General features: G+C 39.0%; 1 protein-coding gene across 2 annotated transcripts in view; it reads right to left on the reverse strand.

Moving 5' to 3' along the window:
- Positions 1 to 22,422, reverse strand: part of APBA2 (amyloid beta precursor protein binding family A member 2) — an 80,093-nt gene that overhangs the window by 23,167 nt on the left and 34,504 nt on the right. For both annotated transcript variants that reach the window (XM_054273030.1, XM_054273029.1), the window contains exons 2-4: positions 8,249 to 9,254; positions 1,606 to 1,686; positions 400 to 436 (exon numbers count right to left, since the gene is read on the reverse strand). In XM_054273030.1, the coding sequence (XP_054129005.1) occupies positions 400 to 436; positions 1,606 to 1,686; positions 8,249 to 9,217 (1,087 nt within the window). In that variant the 5' untranslated portion in view covers positions 9,218 to 9,254. The remainder of the gene's footprint in view (positions 1 to 399; positions 437 to 1,605; positions 1,687 to 8,248; positions 9,255 to 22,422) is intronic.

A 22,422-nucleotide genomic window follows, 5' to 3' on the forward strand; every position in this document is an offset into this window, starting at 1 on the left:
TTTGCTCTCCTGAACAGAGGTTGGATTATCATTGTCTGGTCAGTATGGGAGAACCCTTCCATTTGTGCTGACAGCAGAGGTTCCCAGAGTTTAATAATGGGCCCTGAAGAACACAGTGCTCTTACACATTCATAAACCTCCTCCTGGGTTCCACTGTTACACCCTTTTTAACATCTTCCAGATTTGTAGCTGTTCTTCATTTTCACCTGAATCCTTCTGGGAGCTCTACCTGCTCCTCCTTTTTTATCACCACTAGGCTCCCATTGCCATAAGGAGGGTGAAAATGTTAAATACTTCCATACTTAAACTTCTCAGCTGGTTTTTAGGACTGTGATCTTTTATATATAATAAAATATTTGCTTCCACTTCATCCTACTTTAATTATGATGTCAAACTTACCATCAACAAAACTTGGAAAGGAAGACACTTTCTTTGTCTGTTGAGAAATAAAAATGGTATAGCTGTAACAAAATAACTTTCACACAATGAAGTGAATTGTTATTACATTTAAACAGGTGACCACTGTCACATAGGCACTGTTCAGCACACAACACATCACAGTCATTAACCCAACCTAACTGTTACACAGTGCTCTGTACTTAGGAGTCCCAAAGTACTTTAAGATCCCACCAAACAAAAAAATAAGGGGGGCAGAAGGAAGATCATGAAATGGCCTAGGAAGTCTGCTGTCAAATGAACAATACAAACCAGCAATTCCCAATACAATCAGTTGCCTATTAGACCACATTGCTTATTAGTGATAGCCCAGATTTCCAATAAGAACATTTAACAATGTTTTACAAAGCAAGATTCTGGGCCAGTGAATGAAAAGAACTGTCCCTGACTGCTCAGTACATAGAATTACACTTAATCCTAGCAGGGGCCATAACAGTGTTCTTCTTAGGCTGCTGTCCCTAGAAGAGATACAGTCCTTCCATTCTTTGTCTTTTGGCAGCCTCCTCAGTTGTTCCCATTTCCAGGAAAGAGGCTGATTTCTCCATTATGGGAAAAGGCTTTAGAAATGTGCCTCTTCATTAATATAACAGGCTAGAGGCTAAATATGTTATGGTTTAGAGATAAGAGACTTCTGCTTTTAAGTCTCAATTTCATTTCATTGTGTCTAGCCCCAAGCACAACTCATTCTGCATTCTCAGATGTCTCCTTTGCTCCAGTCTTCAGTGACAGGAGCAGGTCTATCACTGTGTCTCTTCACAGCTGACTAAGCCAGGACTGACACTGGGAGGGGTGGGGGAGGAATGGAAGCAGAACACAATTTCCTTTGGATGCCACTTTTGCACTCCAATAACCCAAAAAGAGAACTTCTGAAGTGTTCTCCCTACTCTGCATGTCATCAGAAAAATTTGGGCTTGAGTACATGCCATAGACAGTTACATAAAATGAATGAGGCCGCAAAAATTTATGGGTATGGTTCGAAGCCTTTTCAGAGTAGGCAGATTTGGTATTTATTGTCAGTGCATGAAAAGAAAAAAAGAAAGGGAGCTTAGTTTTGTGTGTGAGAGAGGGAGAAGGCTGACAGTGTGAGGGCTGCTGTCCCTGCTGGAAGCCTGGCTGCAGGCAGCACAACTGGCAATCTCAGGTACCTACCTCGGGGGGATTGTTGTTGTCAACGGGGCCATTGAGGTCTGAACGCTGCTGCTTCCTGGGCTGCTCTAAACCATTGCACATCTGCAGGAAAAAAGAAAGGATTTCACATCCATTACTTATCTGAAGTTATTTATGTACAATCAGGATTCATTACTGGTACCAAAATATTATAATGTGATATAGCAGTTGGTATTTCCTACTGTAATTTAGCAAATATCAGTTTCACATAAAAATGTTAAGCTGTTTAATTATAATAAAGTATCTACTTTCGTGTAAATAATAAGGCATTTCAATTATCATTAAGTAGCAGTTACAGTACTGATTTAAATATAAATTATTTTATGTCAGCGCAAATTTTTCATATGAAATTAAGTCAAATGCTATCATGTCCAAATAAATCACAAAGCAAAGTCAGAATTTTTTAATGTGTTTATTCCCAGTATTGTACAAAATCAAAACAGCCCTAATGGGCATCTCTAATCTGAAAAACAGAATTCTAGCACAGAATGTAGGATCCTGTTTGTAGGAGATACTTTGTGGCATCTCCTTCCTTGTGGGCCAAACAAATCTACAGGATGCTGGCAGTACAACCTCAGGCTTCAGAAGAAATGTGAAAGAGAAAATATAAAATCATACACAAAGAAAACACTAAGTATTTTAAACTGCAGAACACTCCTTTTTTCCTGTTCCAGTAGTCTCAGGGGCAGAATTTCTTTTCCAGACCAGACCCAAGTCACACAACACCAGCACCCAGCATGGAGAGTGCCCATGTCCTCTAAGTACTGAGAAAGTTTTCATGGCCCAGATTTTCAGTGTTATGAATCTGGAAAACCAAGGTGATTTCTGGAACCAATTTTTATGGCTTAGGATATTTCATTTTCCCTTTTTTCTTAGTTTCTCTAAAATGTATAAAAATAGGGCCAAAATGCCACTTCCATTATAAAGCTTCAGAAATAAAAACTTGTATCAACAATTGTGCAAATGGAAGGATTATTTGAAAGGGTCAGCCTGAATGTTAAGTGGGAATGTACCTCCTCGGCTTCTGACCTTTAAACACAGTATGTAGCTGCAGGCAAAACAAGTCTTTATGCTCACCTCTAGACAAATGATTCCCTATGACTAAAATTTAGTCAGCTAATGAAGCAGGCACATTAGAGCTCAGTAGTGACAATTGTCAGGTAAGAGAACATACACAAAGCAAAGATTCACCCAAGTAGTAAGCAGGACTTTAAGAAAGAAATGACTATCTGATCACAGGAAAAAAGGTCAGACTTCACACTCTTCTTTCAAAAAAGACTCCATTCCTTATGTGTTAGTTCAGTGGTGGTGCTAATACACGTCAGGAGTGAAGAGAAATAAAATTCTGATGAGTAATTCCAAGTAAACAAGTCAAGTTTGGGAAAAGAGGAGTCAGAGTAAGTTGAGAGGTCTAAGGTCTAGAAAAATTATTTCAATACTCTATCAAATTTCAGTAGACATTAATATAACTTCCAATTTATTTTTACCACCTCAAAAAACCTTTTTTTTCCTTTTCTTTTGTCCTTGCATATATTTAAAATTGAGAACCATGATGAGTTTCAGAGAAAAAGCTCTGCTGAATTTTTAGGGAGATGTAATTAGGAGCACATGCTGCCTTCTGATTTAAACTTCCTGAGAAGACTTTGTCACTTCTGCATCTTTAGGCAGGAGACATTGATTTTGCTGTCTGCTGGTGTCAGCAGCAGACTGCTAAAACTCTGTGACTTGGCCAATTAGCACAAAGAAACTGGTTTTGTTTGAGACTGTTTCAACAGCTTAGCACTTTAAGTACTTGGTAACTTTGGGAACTGTCACTTGGTAACAGATATTTATTAGTTCTGCCCCACAGCTGCCTAGGGCGCAAAGGAGAATGCAGAAACCTTCTTTGATACTCTTCATTTACACCCATTTGTGTTTTCTACAAACTGTTCTCAAATGCATCCCATAATACACAGACTGACTTCCAGCAAGACATTCCTAAGAAACACATTTTCCAAACTGCCTATCACTTTAGTTTCTTCACACTGTTCTAAAGGTGAAATCTTTTACAGACAAAAGACTCCTGGATTTGGATTCTGCAGCAGCAGAGCACTGTCCCCATGCTGAGAGAAGGAAATAAATATTTGTGTCAATACTGAGCTCCACCAGCACAGGCAGGGGAAGCACAGTGGCAGCATTGACCTGTGCAAAGCTTTTGGAGGGGGAAAAGAGATAACATACAATGGCTTTGCTAAATTTTCTTTAACAGATTTTTGTAGGGATCTGTAGTCTGTCTCTGGAGTTCCATGTTGAAGAAGTAGAAGGACACGGCCTCTGTGAAAGTTGTGCAAGCAGACTGACACTGCAGGAGCTTGTGATGTCCCTACTGGGGCAGTCTGTGCAAGCATATTTGGTTAGGTTCTCAAAGGTATGCCAGTGCTATGAAAGAATGGTAGAGAAATGAGAAGCAGTAGGATTCAGTGTCACAGGCAGCATCATTGAAAAGCAGACTTTCCTCTGAGGTCCTCCTTTGTAAAGGAGGCAAATTTCATGGCAAACTCCTGTTTCTTCAAAAGGTTAGAGGTGGGATAGGTGTTGGTGCTGTTAAAAACATTTTCTTTTATTAGTAGTAAATAAGATTTGCTTGAATAAGGTAGGAGAGGACACATTCTCAGCATTCTCACATTCTAGGTTTCCCTCAGACTTGTCTAGTGCTAATCATCTCCTTTAGTGTTTCCCTAGAAGTATTTACAAATAAAGGCTAATCAAGCCAAGCTCATATATCCCTGAAGTTTTGAAGCCTGAGCACTTGTATTTAAGATAGGAAACTGGCCCACACTGAAAGTCAAACAAGATGCTTACTTTGTTTTTCTTTGTTAGGTGTTTCTTTTAAAATGACTGTTTTCTGGGGCAAACTCAGCAATAGGAACCTTTAAAATCACATTTGTTTACTTGTTATTTAACAAATGTCTTGCAAACAGAATGTTAGCACCTATCATGAGCTAAGAATTAATAGCTGTGTATTTTAATGGAATGTAAATGTAAATAAGCAGTAATTCTACCTATGTGAGGCAGGAGAGGAGCAGAAACATGAAAAAGCTAAGGATAGCATACTATGTGCATAAAACAACAAATGCACCTTCCTGCTTGCTCATTGTTTACAAAAACTGACATACATGTAGTATATCTTGATTTAACATAGAAGCATTTAAATCTACATTTATTTAAAGATAACTGAGGCAAAAAAGTGCTCTATATGCAGTATGTGTGCCTCTATTATCCCTTTCAGCATGATCTTTTGTACTGTGAGATGCACACTTACAATAACAGCTCTTTTAGAAGGTGACAAAACCAAGGCTCTTCTATGCAGCTTCTCTGTGAGCAGTAAGTTTAGCATGCAAATCTACTAACAATAGCCTTGGGTTTTTTTCCTTTCACTATGGAAGAAATTGAATTATTGTAGTTGGTTTAAATATTGTAGTTAGAATTATGGCTATCTTGGTTTCACAAATGAGACAGGTTCATTTAGGTAGTGCTCTAATTCCATCCATCCCTTTGACATTTCATAGTAAATATAAATAAATAAATATTTCATAGTAAATATTAAACCAATTGAATGCCCCAGAAGAAAAACAGAATTGTCCACACTTTATCTCAATTCTTTGAGGTCCAGCATTAATGCTAAACATCCAACCATACCTTGTGCTAAGGACTTTTAAGGAGCTACTAAGAAAACACGTAACTTGGGCATGTTATAGATGGATAATGAGATGATTGGCTCTTGCAATTAAGAGATTAATATTGTGTGAATATCAAAGAGAAGCTTTATTGATGTATGTTATTATAGTTTAGATGCTCTCTGTTCTCCCCATAGATCCTTTTTCCCCCCTGTATTGTTGCCATCAGACAGCCAGGGCTGTCTAGGCCAGGTAGAAAGAAGGGGTGCACAGGTGCCCCTTGTATGGGGCAGCTGGGAAGGGAAAAGATTGCTGGGGGGGTGAGGCATGGCAACACCTGACCTCCAATCAAGTGACAAGAAAGCAATTCCACTGATAAACAGCACAGAAGAGCTGACTGACAGACCTTGGGAGGGGCCAGGGTTGGCTGATGCAGCCCCCAGGGGTATAAAAGACTGAGCATCCATCTTAGAGATGAGCCAGTCATGTAGTAGGCAGTCAGGAAGGTAGTTCCTACTGCTGCAGTTTTGGGGTTTTTTTTCTTTATTTAGTCCTTTTGTTGTATTTTTGTTGAGGTTTTAATAAACCTTTTAAATTTTTAAAGTGAACAGTTGTCTCCCAGGCAGAAATAGGTACTCAACTCTAATGCCCTCACCATGAGTTTGATTTGTGGGTAAAGCTGAGAATGATTATCTGCAGTAGGTGAGAACACAGCAAGGTAAGATCAGTTTTGTCATGACACACACATTCAAGTAATGCTTACCAAAGGTTATTGAACTTGTTTTTTATTCTTTATTTTACATCCCTGAAGGCTTGGGGTGGGTAGAGGGACGATTATCTCCCGACCATTTGTGAGCCTCTGTATCTCTGTAAGAAATACCACTTCACACTTTTTACCTTGGAGGCTTGAGCTCTTCTCTTCAGTGAAGTGCCCACAGCAGCTGTGCCTTGTTGCCTTTCTTATAAATGAAATGCTTGCCTTGACACCCAGTTTAGCCTGTACTGCTGTATCTCCAATTTCCTGTCCCCATGTTTGAAGGAATAAAACTCTGTGTACTGTCCAGTGCTCTCTGTCCATTCAGACAGGAGTTCGTGGTTGCTATTAAAAGTGGTGGTATAAGCTCAGTGGCTTCATCCAGCCTGGGGTTACCTATCACAGCAGTGCTTCCCTCCTTATTAAATAAGATTATAGTATTGCTCCAAGACTGATAGAAAATAACAATCAAAGCTCAGACAGGCAATTCAGAAATATTTAGGTACTTTTGGTTTTTTTCAGATGGGACAGTTAAATCAATACCCAGGTGTTACACAGCCCTCAGCTGTTGGCAGTCTATTAAGAATGATAAATGCAGTTCAGCTCAGCTTCTGATAAATAAGTTTCAAAACAACAAAAAGTTATTGAAATGAAGGTCTGTTTTGAATATTGTCTTGAATGGGCAATGTTCAGTGGGGTGGAAAAACCCAACAATCACTTAGTCAAGCACTGAGGAATCCTTTCTTATTCAGGAATTCATGTTTTGTTCTGCAAATACTTTGAGAACTTGCAAGGAACAACACTCCCAGTAGCAGCTGCTGGGAGAAAGGCCATCACTGAGTCTAGAACATGCTACCTCAGCCTCTGTGCTCCCAGCCAACACCTAGTAGCTGTTCAAACCATTCAGCATCAGCAGGCTTAGTCACTAAGGGACTTCTATGCTGGCAGTAGGGCACTGAATATAGTAAGTTGCACAATTTGGTTATAATTATACTTCTGGAAATAGAATGTAGTAATGAATATTAAAAACTTGCTGCAGATATGGGAAATCTGAAAATATCCCCCTAAGACTTTTTTTGTTCACAATTATAATGAAGGTCGACCTGTTTCATCAGCATATACTTAAGCATTTGATTTCCTTTTACTGTTTTTCAGAGGAATTAATGTATTTTAATGGAATCACCTAGACTAAATTGTTTAACTGTGGGGCACTTAATTATAGAAAATCCTATTTACGGAGTTGATAAAGCTGAAACAGGAAACTTATGTATGTGAAGTTTAATAAAGCATTTTAATTAAAGATAAGGCAAAATAATTCAGTTATCCTTAGTAGTTTATGATTCAAGAACATTTTACGTTCTACCTCTTTTAGGTAGATCTGTTCATTGCAGAAGATAACTAATATTCAACTGCATATAATTTTAGAGATGCAAAGTCAAGGCTTTAAAATGGCATGAGGGAATGAGGTATATCTCTCTAAGAAGCAACCATGTTCAATTTGAAATGTCAGGGGAAAAAGTCACCCCTCTTTCTCTTTAGAAAAGCTTGAGCTTCATTCTTAGATTCTTTTTCTGGCACTCAGCATTAGAACAAGAAAAGATCATGCACAGTTTAAATTAACTTCTACATAATTCTTGTGATAAAACTGCTTAACAGCATTTGTGGTAAGTGTAAAGCTCTTATTTCTTCCTCCTTGTCAAGGTCAAGATATGTCCAGCTAGTAAAAAAAAACCCATTGCAATATGCAGGCACTTCTTGAAGGTTTTTTAACATATACAGTATCTAGATTTGAAATACTTTCTATCAAAAGCAGAAAATTATCAACCACTAAGGCAATAGTACAGGAGCAAGTAATGGGAAAAAAACGCTACTATTTCCATGCTGACCCCGGTTTTAAGTTTCTTCAGACTGTCACTGCAGAATGAAAATAGTGTAAAGAAACTGGTTTTGCCCCATGTATCTGGAATACCTTTGTTTGAATTGTGTCTTCTCTGTGCAAAACCTCTTTGCTAGATCTCTTCATCTGCTGATTACATTTAGCACCTCTTTCTAAACACACAATGTGATTAAGTGAATGCAGTTACAGTAAAATTTAACATACTGCTAATACATTTACATATTAATAGATAGAAAAATATTGCTAATTTTGTTTGGAATAACTAATGTAACTCTTGCACAATGCCTCTGACAGTTTGGTTAAAAAAGCACCTCATACCTGCTCCTGTGGCCACTTCTGTCTGTCCTCTGGGGATCTTGACTTTGCTTTAAAACCTCGATGCACATCTGCACTGTGCTTAGAGGCAGATGGGATATTCAGTGATTTTGGCCTCCCCTCGTGCCTGCTAGCACTGTGAACAGCTTCCCCCTTTGAACAAGTCTCTTTGTAGTCATGTGCCATGTTTTCAGTCCCACTGTGCTCTGGACTCATTTCTGTTGTACTGTTAATACTGCTCATGCTCATACTCATTTTGATTTCTGCTACAATCTGGTCAATGTCCTCTTCCTGCTCTTCCAGCTCAGCATCCTCTTTTCTAGAATGGTATGGTGATATTCCCTGGGAATTTCCATTAGCCTCTGCTGGGTAATAGTCCTGATAGTCACCTTCACTTTGACAGTACTGAATGTTTTCTTCTTGGTCTTGGATCTCCAAAGATGATGCTTCATCCTCCAAAATCTGAATGCCATTATCTTGACCTTCCTGCCACTCTTGCCTGTCCATCACCTCGTTTTCATCTTGGTGCTGAATTTTGCCTTCAGCCCATTCTTCTACAGCTTCCTGACATTCATCTGTTTCAACATGGTGTTCCTCATGGGGAGCATACTCCTCCCCATTGCAGTCCATTCCTTCCAAGTAACTGTCATCCTCTGGACAGTATCTGATGTAGTATGTGATCCCCTCCTCCTCTTCTGGCAAGCCTTCATCGTAGTCCTCCTCCTCTGAAGTGTTGTTTACATAGTCAGAGCTGGAGTCGCCATCTCCACTATGGTCATTGCACTCATGTTCCACAGGGGTAGGACTACCTGCTCTGACAGTTGCTAGTTCTGCCTCCTTTGCTGCATAATCTTCTATGGGAAGGTCACTTTCCTCATTTTCAGGCTCCCTGTTGTGAGATGAAGTCGGGCAAGCTCTGGCTCTGTGATCCAGCATGCTGGCTGTAGTGCTTTGATGTTTCCTGTTTGCCATAGCCAGCTCCTTACATGACAATCATTTCCAGCAATTACTGCAGGGAAGATAGAAAAACATTCAGGAAAAGGCCATCAGCAGAGAACAGTGATGTTAATAGGAAGCAATCTGATAGATTCATTTGGTAAAAAGCCTGTGTTTGTAGATATTTGACCAAATTCAGACAGCTAACTTTAAAAATGCTTATGCTATGGAACCATGAAATCAGAGTAATAAGTTGCATTCTGAAAGGAACAGATAAAGAGAAGGTTCTACATTTGTGCTAAATGTATTCTAGTGTAGGCTCTCTTCTGTCAATTTGACAGAGAATTAATCCTGAACCTTGAAATTAGTTTTCAATTTCTCTTTCTTGCCAGTAAGGGGTTATGCTTTGATCACTATGCAGTAAACGGGACCTCTTTTCAATTTTCAGCTTAGGCATTTCTTTAACGTGTACTGAAAGCAAACATTTAGACTCTGACCTGCTCTTACCAAAACTAAAGGGAAATAATTCTGCTAACTTGGCAGTCACATAGTGCACTAAAAGATAATGTATTGGTATTAAAAGTGTTACTTATAAAAAAGCACTTGCTGGTTTATTAGCCCTTTCTAGCTGGAAGCCATGAAATATTTCCCATTGTTAAATCAAATATTGCTTTTAGAATTAATCATTTCAGTTGGAAAGGGCCTACCACAATCACCTACTGCTGACCAAGTTAAAGCATGCTTTAAGGCCCTCATCCAAATGCCTCTTAAAACACTGACAGGCTTGGGCATTGACTGCCACTGGAGGACTGTTCCAGCACCTGACAATGCTCTTGGTAAAGAAATGCTTCCTAATGTCCAGTTTGAATCCAGACTGTCATGATACAGCTTTGAACCATTCCCAACCATCTTATCACTGGATACCTTCTGTGGAGAGAAGTTCAGCACTTCCCTGCCCACTCCTCCTCTGGAGGATGCTGTAGAGGGCAATGAAGTCACCTCAGCCCCTTTCCACAAACCAGAGAGGCCCTAAGTCCTTTGCCATGCCTCAAAGGACATTTCCTTGCAGCCCTTTCACCAGCTCTGCTGCCTTTCTGTGCACACACAGGAGGATCTTCTCATCTTTCTTAAGAGATGGAGTCCAGAAGTGCCCACAGCACCAGGTGAGGCTGCGCCAGTGCTCAGGACAGTCCTGTGCAGCAGGACAATCCTCTCTACTGCCCAGCTGGTCACTGTTTGGCAGAGCCCAGGACATGCTTTGCTCTCTGTGCTGCCAGAGCACTTTGCTGAGTCCTGAACTGCTGCCAGCCAGCACCCCAGAGCAGAACCTGGCATTTAGCCTTAAATTAATCCTGGCCCAGTGCTCCAATCTATCCAGATCCCTCTGTTTTTTCAGTGTCTAATCTATGTTCCAGGTAAAACACACATATACAGTAAAAGCTCACTAATTCTTCCTGCTTAACACTTGTGCTACTTTAAACTATGCTTTTTTTGGTCTAAATACTGGATTCTAAATAAGTAGGGGTTATATCAACTATATAAAAATACTTAAAATAGCTAATTCTAGACAGGCTTGACAAATGTGGTCTGCTGCATGATTTGGAAGGGGGAAATAATCTACTTTTAGTATTTGTGTTTCTCTGTGTTTTATTGCTGTATCCTTGTGATAAACTTGACCTGCGCAGTTACTTCATTGGCATGAAGTGAGATCAGACTCCTCACCTGGACCACACAACTGCAAGAACATTTTGATTTAATCAGTGTCCAAAGGCTTGGGCAATAAAACCAACATGGAGCTAGAGGATTAGAGAAGCAATGTAGGGAGTAATTTCTTAGGCATTGTGAACTTGGAAAATAAATCCTGTCACTGTAAACTTATCAATATCCCTGTAGAAATTCTGATACCACAAGAAACTCAAAATCCTGAGTTTGTGAGAAATCCAGGGATCTGATGTATCTGTAGATTATGGCAAAGATATCATGTGGCAAATCTATCCCTGAAACATGGGCTCTAGATTCTGAGGTAGAAAGGAGAGATGATGTTAGTCACAGGAGGAGGTATGAAAGGAACCCATCATATGGAGCCCTTTTTAGTTATTGTTATCTTGCAGAATTAGTCCTGACAGAATAAAGCTTTAAATTAAATAGTGTATCTGAAGAGAAGTTTTAAAGGAGAAGATCAGTGAAGGAAAACCTCTCTGTGATTACTTGCCCCTCCTCACTATTGGAAGAACTTCCAGACTAGCAAGATTTTCTCAATGCAATCTGAATGTCCACTATCCCTTTAATAATAATGATACTTTTTTACTTTGGAGTCAGTTATAAAAGTCAGAACACCAAGCCATCCATCCACTAGGGTTAGTCTGAGTCTAATTTAGTCAAAGTTTGATTTAGTCAGCTCTTACTGCAATCTAAGGATGTTTCTATACTGCAGTATAAACAAAATTTATTGGATTAAAATAGTAACCTAAGTAGTAATAGTAATCTAAGCCACAACACAGCAATGCTCTGTACAGGCTGCAAAAAACTGCCCACGGGCAAGAAAAATTGCTTGTATGACCATTTCAGGCATGAGAGCACTACACAAGCATGTCCAAAATGAGTTAGGATGGAGGGCTATAATAATTTTGAATGGCACTGCAAGAAAACTACAGATCTCATCTGGTACAACCAATTTTGTTTTTCAACAACAGAGCAAATTAAGTGCCTCTTATTGAAAGAAAGTTCTCATCTGCAATGGCCTCAATCTTCTAGTGGAAATATTATTCATATTAAATAATACTTAAATATTTACAGCGCAGTTGACCCTGCACATAAGTCACAACAGTGTGGCTGAAAATTCAGAAACACAGATCCTGTAACAAGCACAGTTTGAAACCCATGACTCAGATTTTCCTAAGGCATATGGAGATGAGAACCCTTTTCTTTAGCCAGTATAATGGAGTTTTTCCACCCACATCTAAGGCTCTTTATTTGATATCCAGCCCTAAAATTGCCATAAGTGGTATCTCTGCAGTGATAGCCCTTTATAAATTCCAGTGGTGAATTCTCAAAGATGTTGCTTTCCTGCAGGAAAATCCAGGGCACTGTAGATATTGTAGAACACACTGCAGGAAGCCACCTGGATGTGATCTGAGAGCCAAAAGGCAGGGCAGGAGCCTGGGGAGGGAGGGAGGGGTGGCTGGTGAGTGGAGCTCCCTCAGCTGTGGGAACTGCCAGCCTGAGGGGTGTCAGGTGGGCACTGCAGTCCTGCCCCACAGGGACCTGCTAATGTGCAGCATCTGCACTGTGTGGGAAAAACTTTAAAAAATTGTGGCAATTTTTTTAGAGCATAGGGGGTAAGAAATAGAGAAAATAATTCCTCTCAAGCATGCCTAGCACTGGTAAGAAATAGAGAAAATAATTTCTCTCAAGCATGACTAGCACTGATATACTGGGACATGGGAAATGGGTTTTCAGTTAATTCAGCCTGAATGATGATTGAGGACAGTACTTTACCCCTGCATGCTGGAACTGAGGCAAAATGAGCTGGATTTTTGGTGAGAGGCAATGCTGATCTTAATGCTATGGAAACTGAAGTTACAAAGCAATTTCTGCACAATAATTACAATTCTAGTTGGCCTACTTTGCAATCTTCTCAGGCACTACTCTTAAGGTAACAAAGTACTGAAATAAAAAGGCAGAATTTATTATTTTCAGCCTATGAATTGCAGACTGAATGTGCACTGATTACAGCATCTTGAAGTACAAAATGTAACTTCTCCAACTGTACCAACACATCAGAATTACTGAGCTGAGTTTTCAAACACCAGTCTGAGAACTGCTCTTTATGGAGCTGCACATACATTGCTGTCAAGGAAACACACAGCTGTATTTAACTCAAATATTAGAACAGCCAGGGCAGCCTAGCTTTCTTCCCCTGTATCAAAATATCTCTCAAGCTTCCTAGCAAAATGCTTTAGTCACAGATTAGGTCTAGCATAATCTGAATATTTTAAGCTGTTTCATGTCAAGCAGAACGTTCCTTATGGCCACAGGTCTGAACTCTTCTGTCTTCTCGCCTACAGAGACATTAATCCTCAAGATTTTAAATATAAAAAAACCAGAATTTTGACTTTTTTTTTCTTTTAGAAATGCAAAAGATACAAAATTTTTACTATGTATTCTGCTACTCAGACTACTGCACGCAGCCTTCTGAGTCCCTGATTGCATGGGTTAGTACTTTAGCTGATATTCACATCAGTCACTGTAACCTTCTAACATCATAGGTATCTTAAAAAATTAGAAATTGGAGAAAATACTGGAGTTCTATCTTATATTTCTCAGTGTTGAAGAGAGGAGTAATGATTTGCTGGATCCAGAGGCACTTTATCCATAAAGGCTCCAGTTGAGCCTACAGATCATCTTTGCTTGGTGTAAGACTCCCTCCTACTCCTTGTATCTCACCTCCCTCCTTGGTAGCAGGGAGTTAGGTCAAACTTCTGCATCACTCCAAGCACATTTTTCCATTTCTGGCTGCACTTGGCATGAAGTGTTCCTGGGAACATGGATCAGTGCTGGATCCCTGTTTACCTTCCTTGGGATTCAGTAATTTTATCTTGCTGAGACAAACCCTGACTTCAGTTGTACAGTGCATCGCTAAACTTCCATCAGTGTTGGCAGGATCAGTGAATAAGGGATCAGTTACACAGGATTCTCAGTAAAAATGCTTTTCTTTCAATAATGGTTTTACTTTATTTTTCTTAATTTTCCCCTGGCTCAGCTGAATGTTGAAAGGAAAATCAATCTCCAGGAAACACATGCTGCATTTCCATGTGAGAGTAAAAAGGAGTATACATAGGGGAACCAATTTCTTCTGCTCTCAGAAACAGAACTACTGGGTTACAGCTGGAATTTATTCTAATCAGTGCTCATTATACTCATTAGCTTTCTCCCGAGTTTGCTGCACCTAATCCCAGACAGCTGTAGTGAGGGTTTTGTCAACCTTAACACTTCTACATCTTTTCACCTGTGTAGAAAGATCTTTTACTGTCTTCCCAGTAAAAGAGACCAATTAAATTAGCTTTAAAAATGGACAATGGTAAACAATTATAAATGTGGTGAAATACCCAGTATCATACTGCTGCTGGTGGTTAAAGAACTGCATTGCATCTCTGCTTGATTCACAAACTGAATAGCATTTTAGTGGGAGCAAAACAAGTTACTTACATTTAACATGCACAGTGGTCTGAGGTTCTCAGAACACCTCACAGTGAGTGAGGTTCTTTTGGCAGCAAGTACTCTTTTGCATGCTTATGTACAGCCAAATGATTTTTGAGCCCTGCTGTTCCAACTTACAGGTGAATCAAAGATTTCTACTGGCCTGAATTTGATATATTCACTTTGTTTTGCAACGCCTCTTTCCTGTGCCTTCTCCTCCCCACGTTTGTTTTTCCATTTACTCCTCAGTCTTTCTCCCACACTTCAGATATCTCCACCCTTTGTCAGTTTTGACAAAATTGATGCTCTAGTTTTGCTTCCCCTGGTTCAATACCTCCTATTTTCTGCAGATATCCCCTGCAATCTCACTGCTATTAAACTGGCTTTACTCTTTATAAGTCATGTTCAGATGGAAGTTATAAGCACTGGCACTCAATTTACTGCCAGGGGAGATCATAGCACGTACAGCCCACACCTCTGCTTCTCTCTGCTGAGCTGTGCCATGGATGCACTGCTGACTGAAGCTGTTCCATATGTTAGCCCTATACATTTATCATCCAGAAATGCTGCAAAAAAGAAAAAACAACACCCAACCCTCTTAACACAGTCATATGTTTAGATCTGCTACATTCATCTACTTACTCAGTGCATCTGTAACTGAGATAACAGTATTTTTCAACAGAACTCCATCAGAAAATTCATGATTGCAGGGCTTTATGCTAATTATACCAGTCTCTTCTCCAATAAAGATAAGTGGAAAAGAATCTAACTTCAATTCATTCAAAACAATTTTTAATATTAAACTAATAGTATTTCTCAGTAGGCTTTCATTACAGAAGACTTAATAGGCTCCCATCTGCTAAGTTGGTCCAGAGGAATTATGACTGATCCTAGAGTGGGAACTGGAATTTTTAATAAGCTGATAACAGAACATGAGCCTGCTGTGACTGTGTCTGTAGCCTTTTGATTCCCCAAGGCCAAACTGCATTAACTTCATTTTTCAGTGACTCTCCAGACCATGAGAATCGATTATGCAGAGCTCTAGAGTGCAGGGTGACTGCCAGCTCCTCTAAAAGCAGGTGGAACTGGGATCCCAGCTCTCAGAGGAGCCCTAATCCAGCAGTGTCAGTGACAGCAGACTGAGCATGTGACATGGCATTTTGGAAGGAGCAGAGTCTCTAACAAAGGGAAGGGAGCAGGGCACACAGCACAGGAGGAAGGGGCATGCTGGTCTCCTTTGCACAGAGGGGTGACACTGACCTCCCAGTGCTAGGGAAGGAAAGAGTCCAACAGTGAGGACTACCACAACATGATTAAGTTAGGGTCATGTTGTGACACTCCCAGTGCCATCTCAATGTTGCTGAAGTTGTCTCAGGCTGGCACAGCCTGCCATCGAACTTCTTAGCCAGGTCTGTTAAAAATGTCTATTTCTTTTCTCTGAGACTTTTGAATTTAAAACAAAAACACTCTATAAAACACCAACACATTGTTTCAGGGAGGGGAAAGGCCTAGGACAGAAACTTCCATTATTAGGACATAATCAAACCAGTCCTTTTATGTCCAGGATGTTAGATCTGCATGGCAGTAAATCCCTACAAACACAGTCATTTGCATGCATATCTCTTCCTCAGTGCAAGCTCAACACTCAGCAAGTTCTGTTCACAGTTTAGTCTGACAAAATAATCCTTTTCTACCCCAAGAAGCAAGGACAGCATTGCAGCTTTGGGCCCAAAAAGTGTAAACAACAGCAAATTGAGGAGAGCAAACTGGGAGGATGGGACTTCATAAGTCCCTGAAGCTGTAATTGGACAAGGAACCCCAATATGTAAATGGACTGAAACTTATAAAAGTGTGAAAACTCCTGACTCAGAGTCCATCTTGGGTAGAGCCACAGCTGAGTTCTTGTACTGCCCAAGGTGTACCCTTTAAAGGCCTTTTAATAAATCCCTACTTTATTCCTTTAACATTGTCTAGCCTCTGTTCCAGGCAGCCTCTTTAGGCATCAATACCACCTGCCTCTCATTTTTTTAAAGGCACAGTTGGTGTAGGCCAGGAGGAAAAACAACTAAAGACAGCTCTAGATTTGGTGCTACTGAGTGTTTCAGAGCTTCAATTAATCATCTAAATATTATTTTAATATGCTTAACATAATTGAAATAGAGACTTAGAAAACAGCAAGAGATTTGCATGGGAAGCAGAGCAAGAATGATTCTTAAAGAAGTGAGGGAAATGTGTGGGGGAGGTGAAAATGAACAGCATCTAAAAATAGATGGCATTAAAATACATGCCTTTGCAGTTATCTCAAGAGTAGCCACTAGGGTCTTCCTGCGTAGCTAAGACAAAAAATAAAATCTCTTATCATTCTCTGCTTCTTCTAAAGTGTCCACTGTGAATCTGAGGTAGTCACAAAAAATCACTGAATAGGCAAACAAAGAAAATATTATGTCCATTATGAATCATCATTATCCTGGTTTTATTAGTTTAACAGCTGACAGCAGACTGAGAAATTAAAGTTGTGAGATAACAAATGCTCACTTCTGTATGTCAGGGTTGTTTCATTTGCAGTTTTGCAGAAATTCTGCCCAAAGCTACAATGGCTGCAGTGAATTAGATACTGCAAATACACATCCCTGTATCCACAGGCAATGCTCTTAAAATGGAGCAGCCTGTCCTGAGCTGCTACTGAGCTACAGCAAAATGTTGTCAGTGTGCAGGGTGCATTCTCAGTAGAACATGAACTGTGGATGCACTGGAGACAGGAACAGCATCTAGCCAGCCATCTCCTCACCCTGAAACCACCAACAAATGAGAGATGGTGTGCAATGGAGTATCTGTTAAACCACATCAACACCAACAAGTACATTTGGGATGTTTGATTTCCTCACCTGAGAGTGAGATCTTTGCAATTACTTTTCTATGGGCTTGAAAATCTTCTGTTTTGTGATAGAGGGGTTTTTGAGATGATTTAACTATTTTTCCTACTTTTAAAAGATTTTTCATTCTGAATTATGTTCTTGCACATTTTTTCATGGTATATAGTAATTTTTCAGTTTGGTTTAATCTAATGAGCTCTTAAAATTCAATAATTTCCTTGAAAAGCCATTCTAAAAATGCTCTATAACTGGCACCCACCAATAGAAATTAAAAGTAGAACAGACAAATGCTAAAGACAGTGGCAGTATGGCACTGCAGAGATGGTATTCATGAGCATATATCCCAGCTTTTATAGTTAAAAATATAGTTTAAAAGATTAGCTATTTCCTGCAGCAGAAATAAAAATGTGTAATCACATATTTAATTATCTTGTATTGTTGATGTGGCTTAATCATCCTTTAGGGTTTAATTTCCCAGCTCAAAGAGTGATACTAAACCTGTGGTGCTGCATCCATACAGATGTGAGAGTTAGGACAAATATCAGTCTTGCAGTGCTAAACCTGCTATAGAGAAAAAGCCACCAAAACCAGAACTTTATTTTAAGGCCCTTTAAACAGGGGGAAGCACAGAAGCAGAATATTTGTATTCAGCAGAATAAGATGAGACTCCAAAATTAAGGCAATGAAATTTTATGGCTTATTCTCGTGACTGCTCTGCTCCAAGAGATCAGTTTCAAATAATGAAAAAGTACCCCTCAAGCACACAAAGCTCCAGTGATAGCTATGCAGGGGCATCAACTTTGAATTTAATTCCATAATAGGCGCAAATTTTAGCATCTTCTTATGATTATTGTATCTCCTAATTTACTGAGAATAAGGGAAAAGTATAGGATGTATAGGAATAAGGGAAAGAGATACAGGAGTAAGGAAAAAGTATATTATATTTTAACATTATCATGCATAAAGAATATATGGCATTCAATTAAAACACATTCAGCCACTCTGAGACAATCTCAATCCATCCAGAGCTCTGGTAGAATTTTCAGTCTGTCTTAGAATGGATTATGCCAAGTTTTCCAATGCTTTGCAGAGTGAGTTTCTGCTGACTGTGGTGGCTACTCCAAAGCCTGGTGATCTTTCTCTCTCTTGCTAATTTGTACGCTTCTTGGCATCTTGCAATTTCCTGGGTAAGGCTTTTATCTCAATAACAAGGCTGCTTTCTGTACTGACTTGCACTAGATGATAACAGATCCCTCTAAGCATAACATGAGGCAGCGCTGCTGTAACAGTGGGGAGCCATGTGGGTGGAATTCAGCAATGGAGCAGACACTGGGGGCAGCTGTGTGAAATCTCCTGAGGTCACAATTGTACATATCCATATTAGCAGAACCTGGCCTTGCACAGCTGACATGCAAAATCATCACCTACTGCGAGTTCTCCAGGTCTAACTAGCATTTTTCTGGTCAAAATGCTCATAAAAACCAGCCAACTGAAATAAATTTCCTTCTTATCTCTATTTACTGGTATACTTTGGAAAAGATTATTCACTGGAAATCCACTAAAGAAAATCTTATGCATTTGGCCCCTGATATCAATTTAAATACTACCTTAGGAATAAAACTGATTCTACCTAAAATGCCAATATATGGAATTATTCCTTTCTGTCTGCAATAATTCAGTGTTTTGAAATGGATTGAACAATGATTGTAAAGTGTATTGTGCAGTCAGAAATGTTGCATAAGGGTCAGACAAAATCTACTTTTTCTGGACTATGGAAAAAATATTATCTGCCATAGCAAATCCCTAGAGGAGCCTTTTAAGCCTCTATACAGTGATGGGTGACTTGGGGGTGTAAGTGAAAGGTGAGACAGGATTTGGGGACTTCCTCCAAGGTGAGGGGTCAGTACTTTTGACACAATGTGTGAATTCCAAATTTCAATGCTATTGGAGGAAAAAATGAAACTACAATAAATAGGTCTTCACAGTAAGAAGCAATATAACATCTCTTGGTTGCTTGAGATTCTCTTCCACAGGAATACAAGTCTAAGGTGGCCATTTCCCTTAGCAGCAGAGCCCCTGCCTGCTGTGAGCCTGGCAAGCCCTGGCACCCAGCTCCAGCCTCCTGCAAACACTCAGCTGCCCCTGAGATTGCTGCTGGCTGCAAGGAAAACAGGTTTTATTGAACCTGACATGCAGTTAGAAGGGAAAGGAAATTGGTTAAATTTAAGCTGTTTGAGCAAGCTTTGCACTCTGTCGCTATCACACAGCTATAAAAGGACCCAATGGGTGTTGGATAAATAGGTTTTCACACATGGAAGAATAATTTTAGTTCATCACGAATTTGAAACCTTTAATTTTTGGAACTGTGTGTCAGACACACACTCCCACTTGCTGCAGAGAGAAGTAAGGCTTCTCTAGCAGGTCATGCATGTTACACAACAAATACACAAGCAAATATATCTCTTATAGATGTTTACATAAGAGATATATTAAAATCTACATAGATATAATTAGTATCTATAACTTCATTTCCTTCAGTTCCTTTTCCCACTAGAAAAAAACCTAGGAATCTATCTAGAAAAGTTATGGTGCTATTCTAATACTATAATAATTCAGAAAGATGAGTTAGCTTATCAAAGAATATTTGAGGAATGCCAAGACAATAATATGGGTTGGGACAGTACTTCAAAAAATGTGATCTTGCAATTTAAACATCATCATTTAGTACTTTGAGGATTTATATAACAGATAAATTTATCCATTAACAATACCAGATAACTTTAAGGCAGAGTTATTTAATTCAACATCACCATTAAATAGGCATAATGAAAGTGTTGCATTTTGGTCACATCCAGTTCCATCTGAAATACAGCAACCACATACATTCCTGTTATTTGTGCCTTTGAAATCAGTTTTTTCTTTACAGTTTTCAGAAAGCTATGGCTGTTTAAGTATTAGCTCTTCAGGGTGGATGCAAATATCCCAAAAGCATTTGAGTCAACCATTTAAATCACCTTTTTAGCTTTATCTACCTCTATCTAAAAGGCAGGCACGTGGCTTTTAAGATCTGTCACTTGTTGCAGATTTGTTTCCACACTCACCAGGAAACCAAACAGACTTGGTGCATCTGAACTCCATAAAACATTACTCTCACCAATACAGCTGTATTCCACTCCCTTTATTTTTGTGTGGTTCCACAGAAATACTGATGAAAAACTAAAGGTTTCATCCTGGCTCAATTTAATTTACAGAGAGGCTGCTTTATTATTTTAATACTATGGAATTATGCCTTTAATACATTTTTAACTGTTTTGCTTTTACTGCCATCAACTTCCTTAATTATAATAAGTACCCTCAGCAAAGTCCATATTTCAGAGTATCCCTTCATGCAAAGAGGTGATGTTATAGCAAAGTAAAATATAATAGCACTGGGAAAAAGGGGATATTCTAGAATGCCATTATTTAATTTTTTTTTCATTTTTCCATTCAAAAGGAAGATAAATTCTTAAACTTGATACTTACTTAAAAATACATGTTGTACAAGTACAATGTTTCAAAAGTTACTTATTAGTATTTTGTACTTCAGTTTACCAAAAACAGAGCCTTTGATTTTTTTTTTCTTTATGCATCTGGTCAAATTTTTAACACAAAATTGAAAATGTTTATCACAGGCAATTAATTAATCATTGTGAAATTATTTCATGTATGTACTTCTCCAGCCTTGTGGGAAAAAAATGAAAAAAAAAAGATGGGTTTCCTTAAATAAATACTGATTGCAGGTTAGGTAGAGGTAAATCATGCATATCATTTGAATAATAATGCAGAAGGGAATAAAGAAGAATAGGTCGCCTTAAATAAAGCCTGGAGATTCAACAAAACATTTCAGACTGTACCATTTCAGGCACACATTTTCAGCCCCACTCCAGGAGCATCCATTCAGTGGATGTGAGAGGCTGGAGAGGGTGGTTGGAATAGAGACTGGCAGCTCAGAGCAGCTGTGCAGGGAGGCCACTGCAAAGGCCTCGTTTGCAGAAGAAAATGGAGATGCTTAACTCTCCCACAACTCAGGGTTTAAGTGCTGGGTTACAGGTTCACACCAAACCATTTGCACTCAAATTTTACAGCTTCTTGATTGTGAGTGTGTAATAACTCCTCAAAAAGGTTTCTCTTTATCACTATTGACCTTGAAGTCTTGTGAATGGTTTCATTGACTCAATATAACCATAGGGGGGAAAAATTTTTTCTTTAAAATTTTACAGGAAAAGGACTGACAGCATTATTTTAATGAGTCGAACCTCACTCAAAATTAGATTTTTCAGGCATTGACAAGTGACATGTTCCTCATTAACACTCTTCTCATTTAATTAGTATAAGAGGATTAGGTTCCATTTTTCTCCTTAATAGAACATTGTGGTTTTTAAATTCATACAAATACTTGCATGCTGGCAGATTTAGTAAATAAGTAAAAAAACCTTTTGAAAGAATTAAACAAGGGTAAAGACTATTGTGTTAGTTCTTTTCAAGATAAAATAGTCTGCCTTTGTTCAGTGGAATTAGCAAATTGCAAGGTTAATTTTTGAGACCTTTTACAAAATAAAGATTTAACAAGAGTAGTAGATAATGAAGATAATCAGATACTTTAACTGTGAATTATATTGTGGGATTTTGCATTTTCCACCTTTGAAAAAATATCTGTAGCTTGCAGCTGGTTGTGTTTCAGGCACACTGCTCCTTAGTAGATGATCACCTCATTTGAAAAGCAAGATTAGGAAGATTTTTCCTCTCAGTTTCTAAGGCACAAATTGCACATCAGTAAAATCCTCTGTGATGTATAAAAACTGGGTAGAAGATAAAGACTCTGTCAATCACTGCAGCAGATCCTCAGGATGGCTTGAAACCTTACACCCACCAGCTTTGATTTGTATATATACACCTTATGGAAATGAGACCTTTCCTTTTAAGTAAGTATTTTGAATGCAGAGTTATTTAAGTGTGCTCTGAATGACACAGTTACAGCTTAGCAGGTTTACATGTAAACAGTCAGTGAAAACAAAGCACTAAGCACAAAGCCTTAAACTCTTATTAGGTATTAGAGACACAGAGTGACCTGCCAGGGGAAGGCTGTGCTGGATGCCCTGTGAGCAGTGAAGGATGTGCTCTGAAGTAAAT

The sequence above is a fragment of the Melozone crissalis genome, unplaced genomic scaffold (genome assembly GCF_028551555.1).
Source record: "Melozone crissalis strain CALT ecotype California unplaced genomic scaffold, PUWL_Pcris_2 ptg000014l_1, whole genome shotgun sequence".
NCBI lineage: Eukaryota > Metazoa > Chordata > Aves > Passeriformes > Passerellidae > Melozone > Melozone crissalis.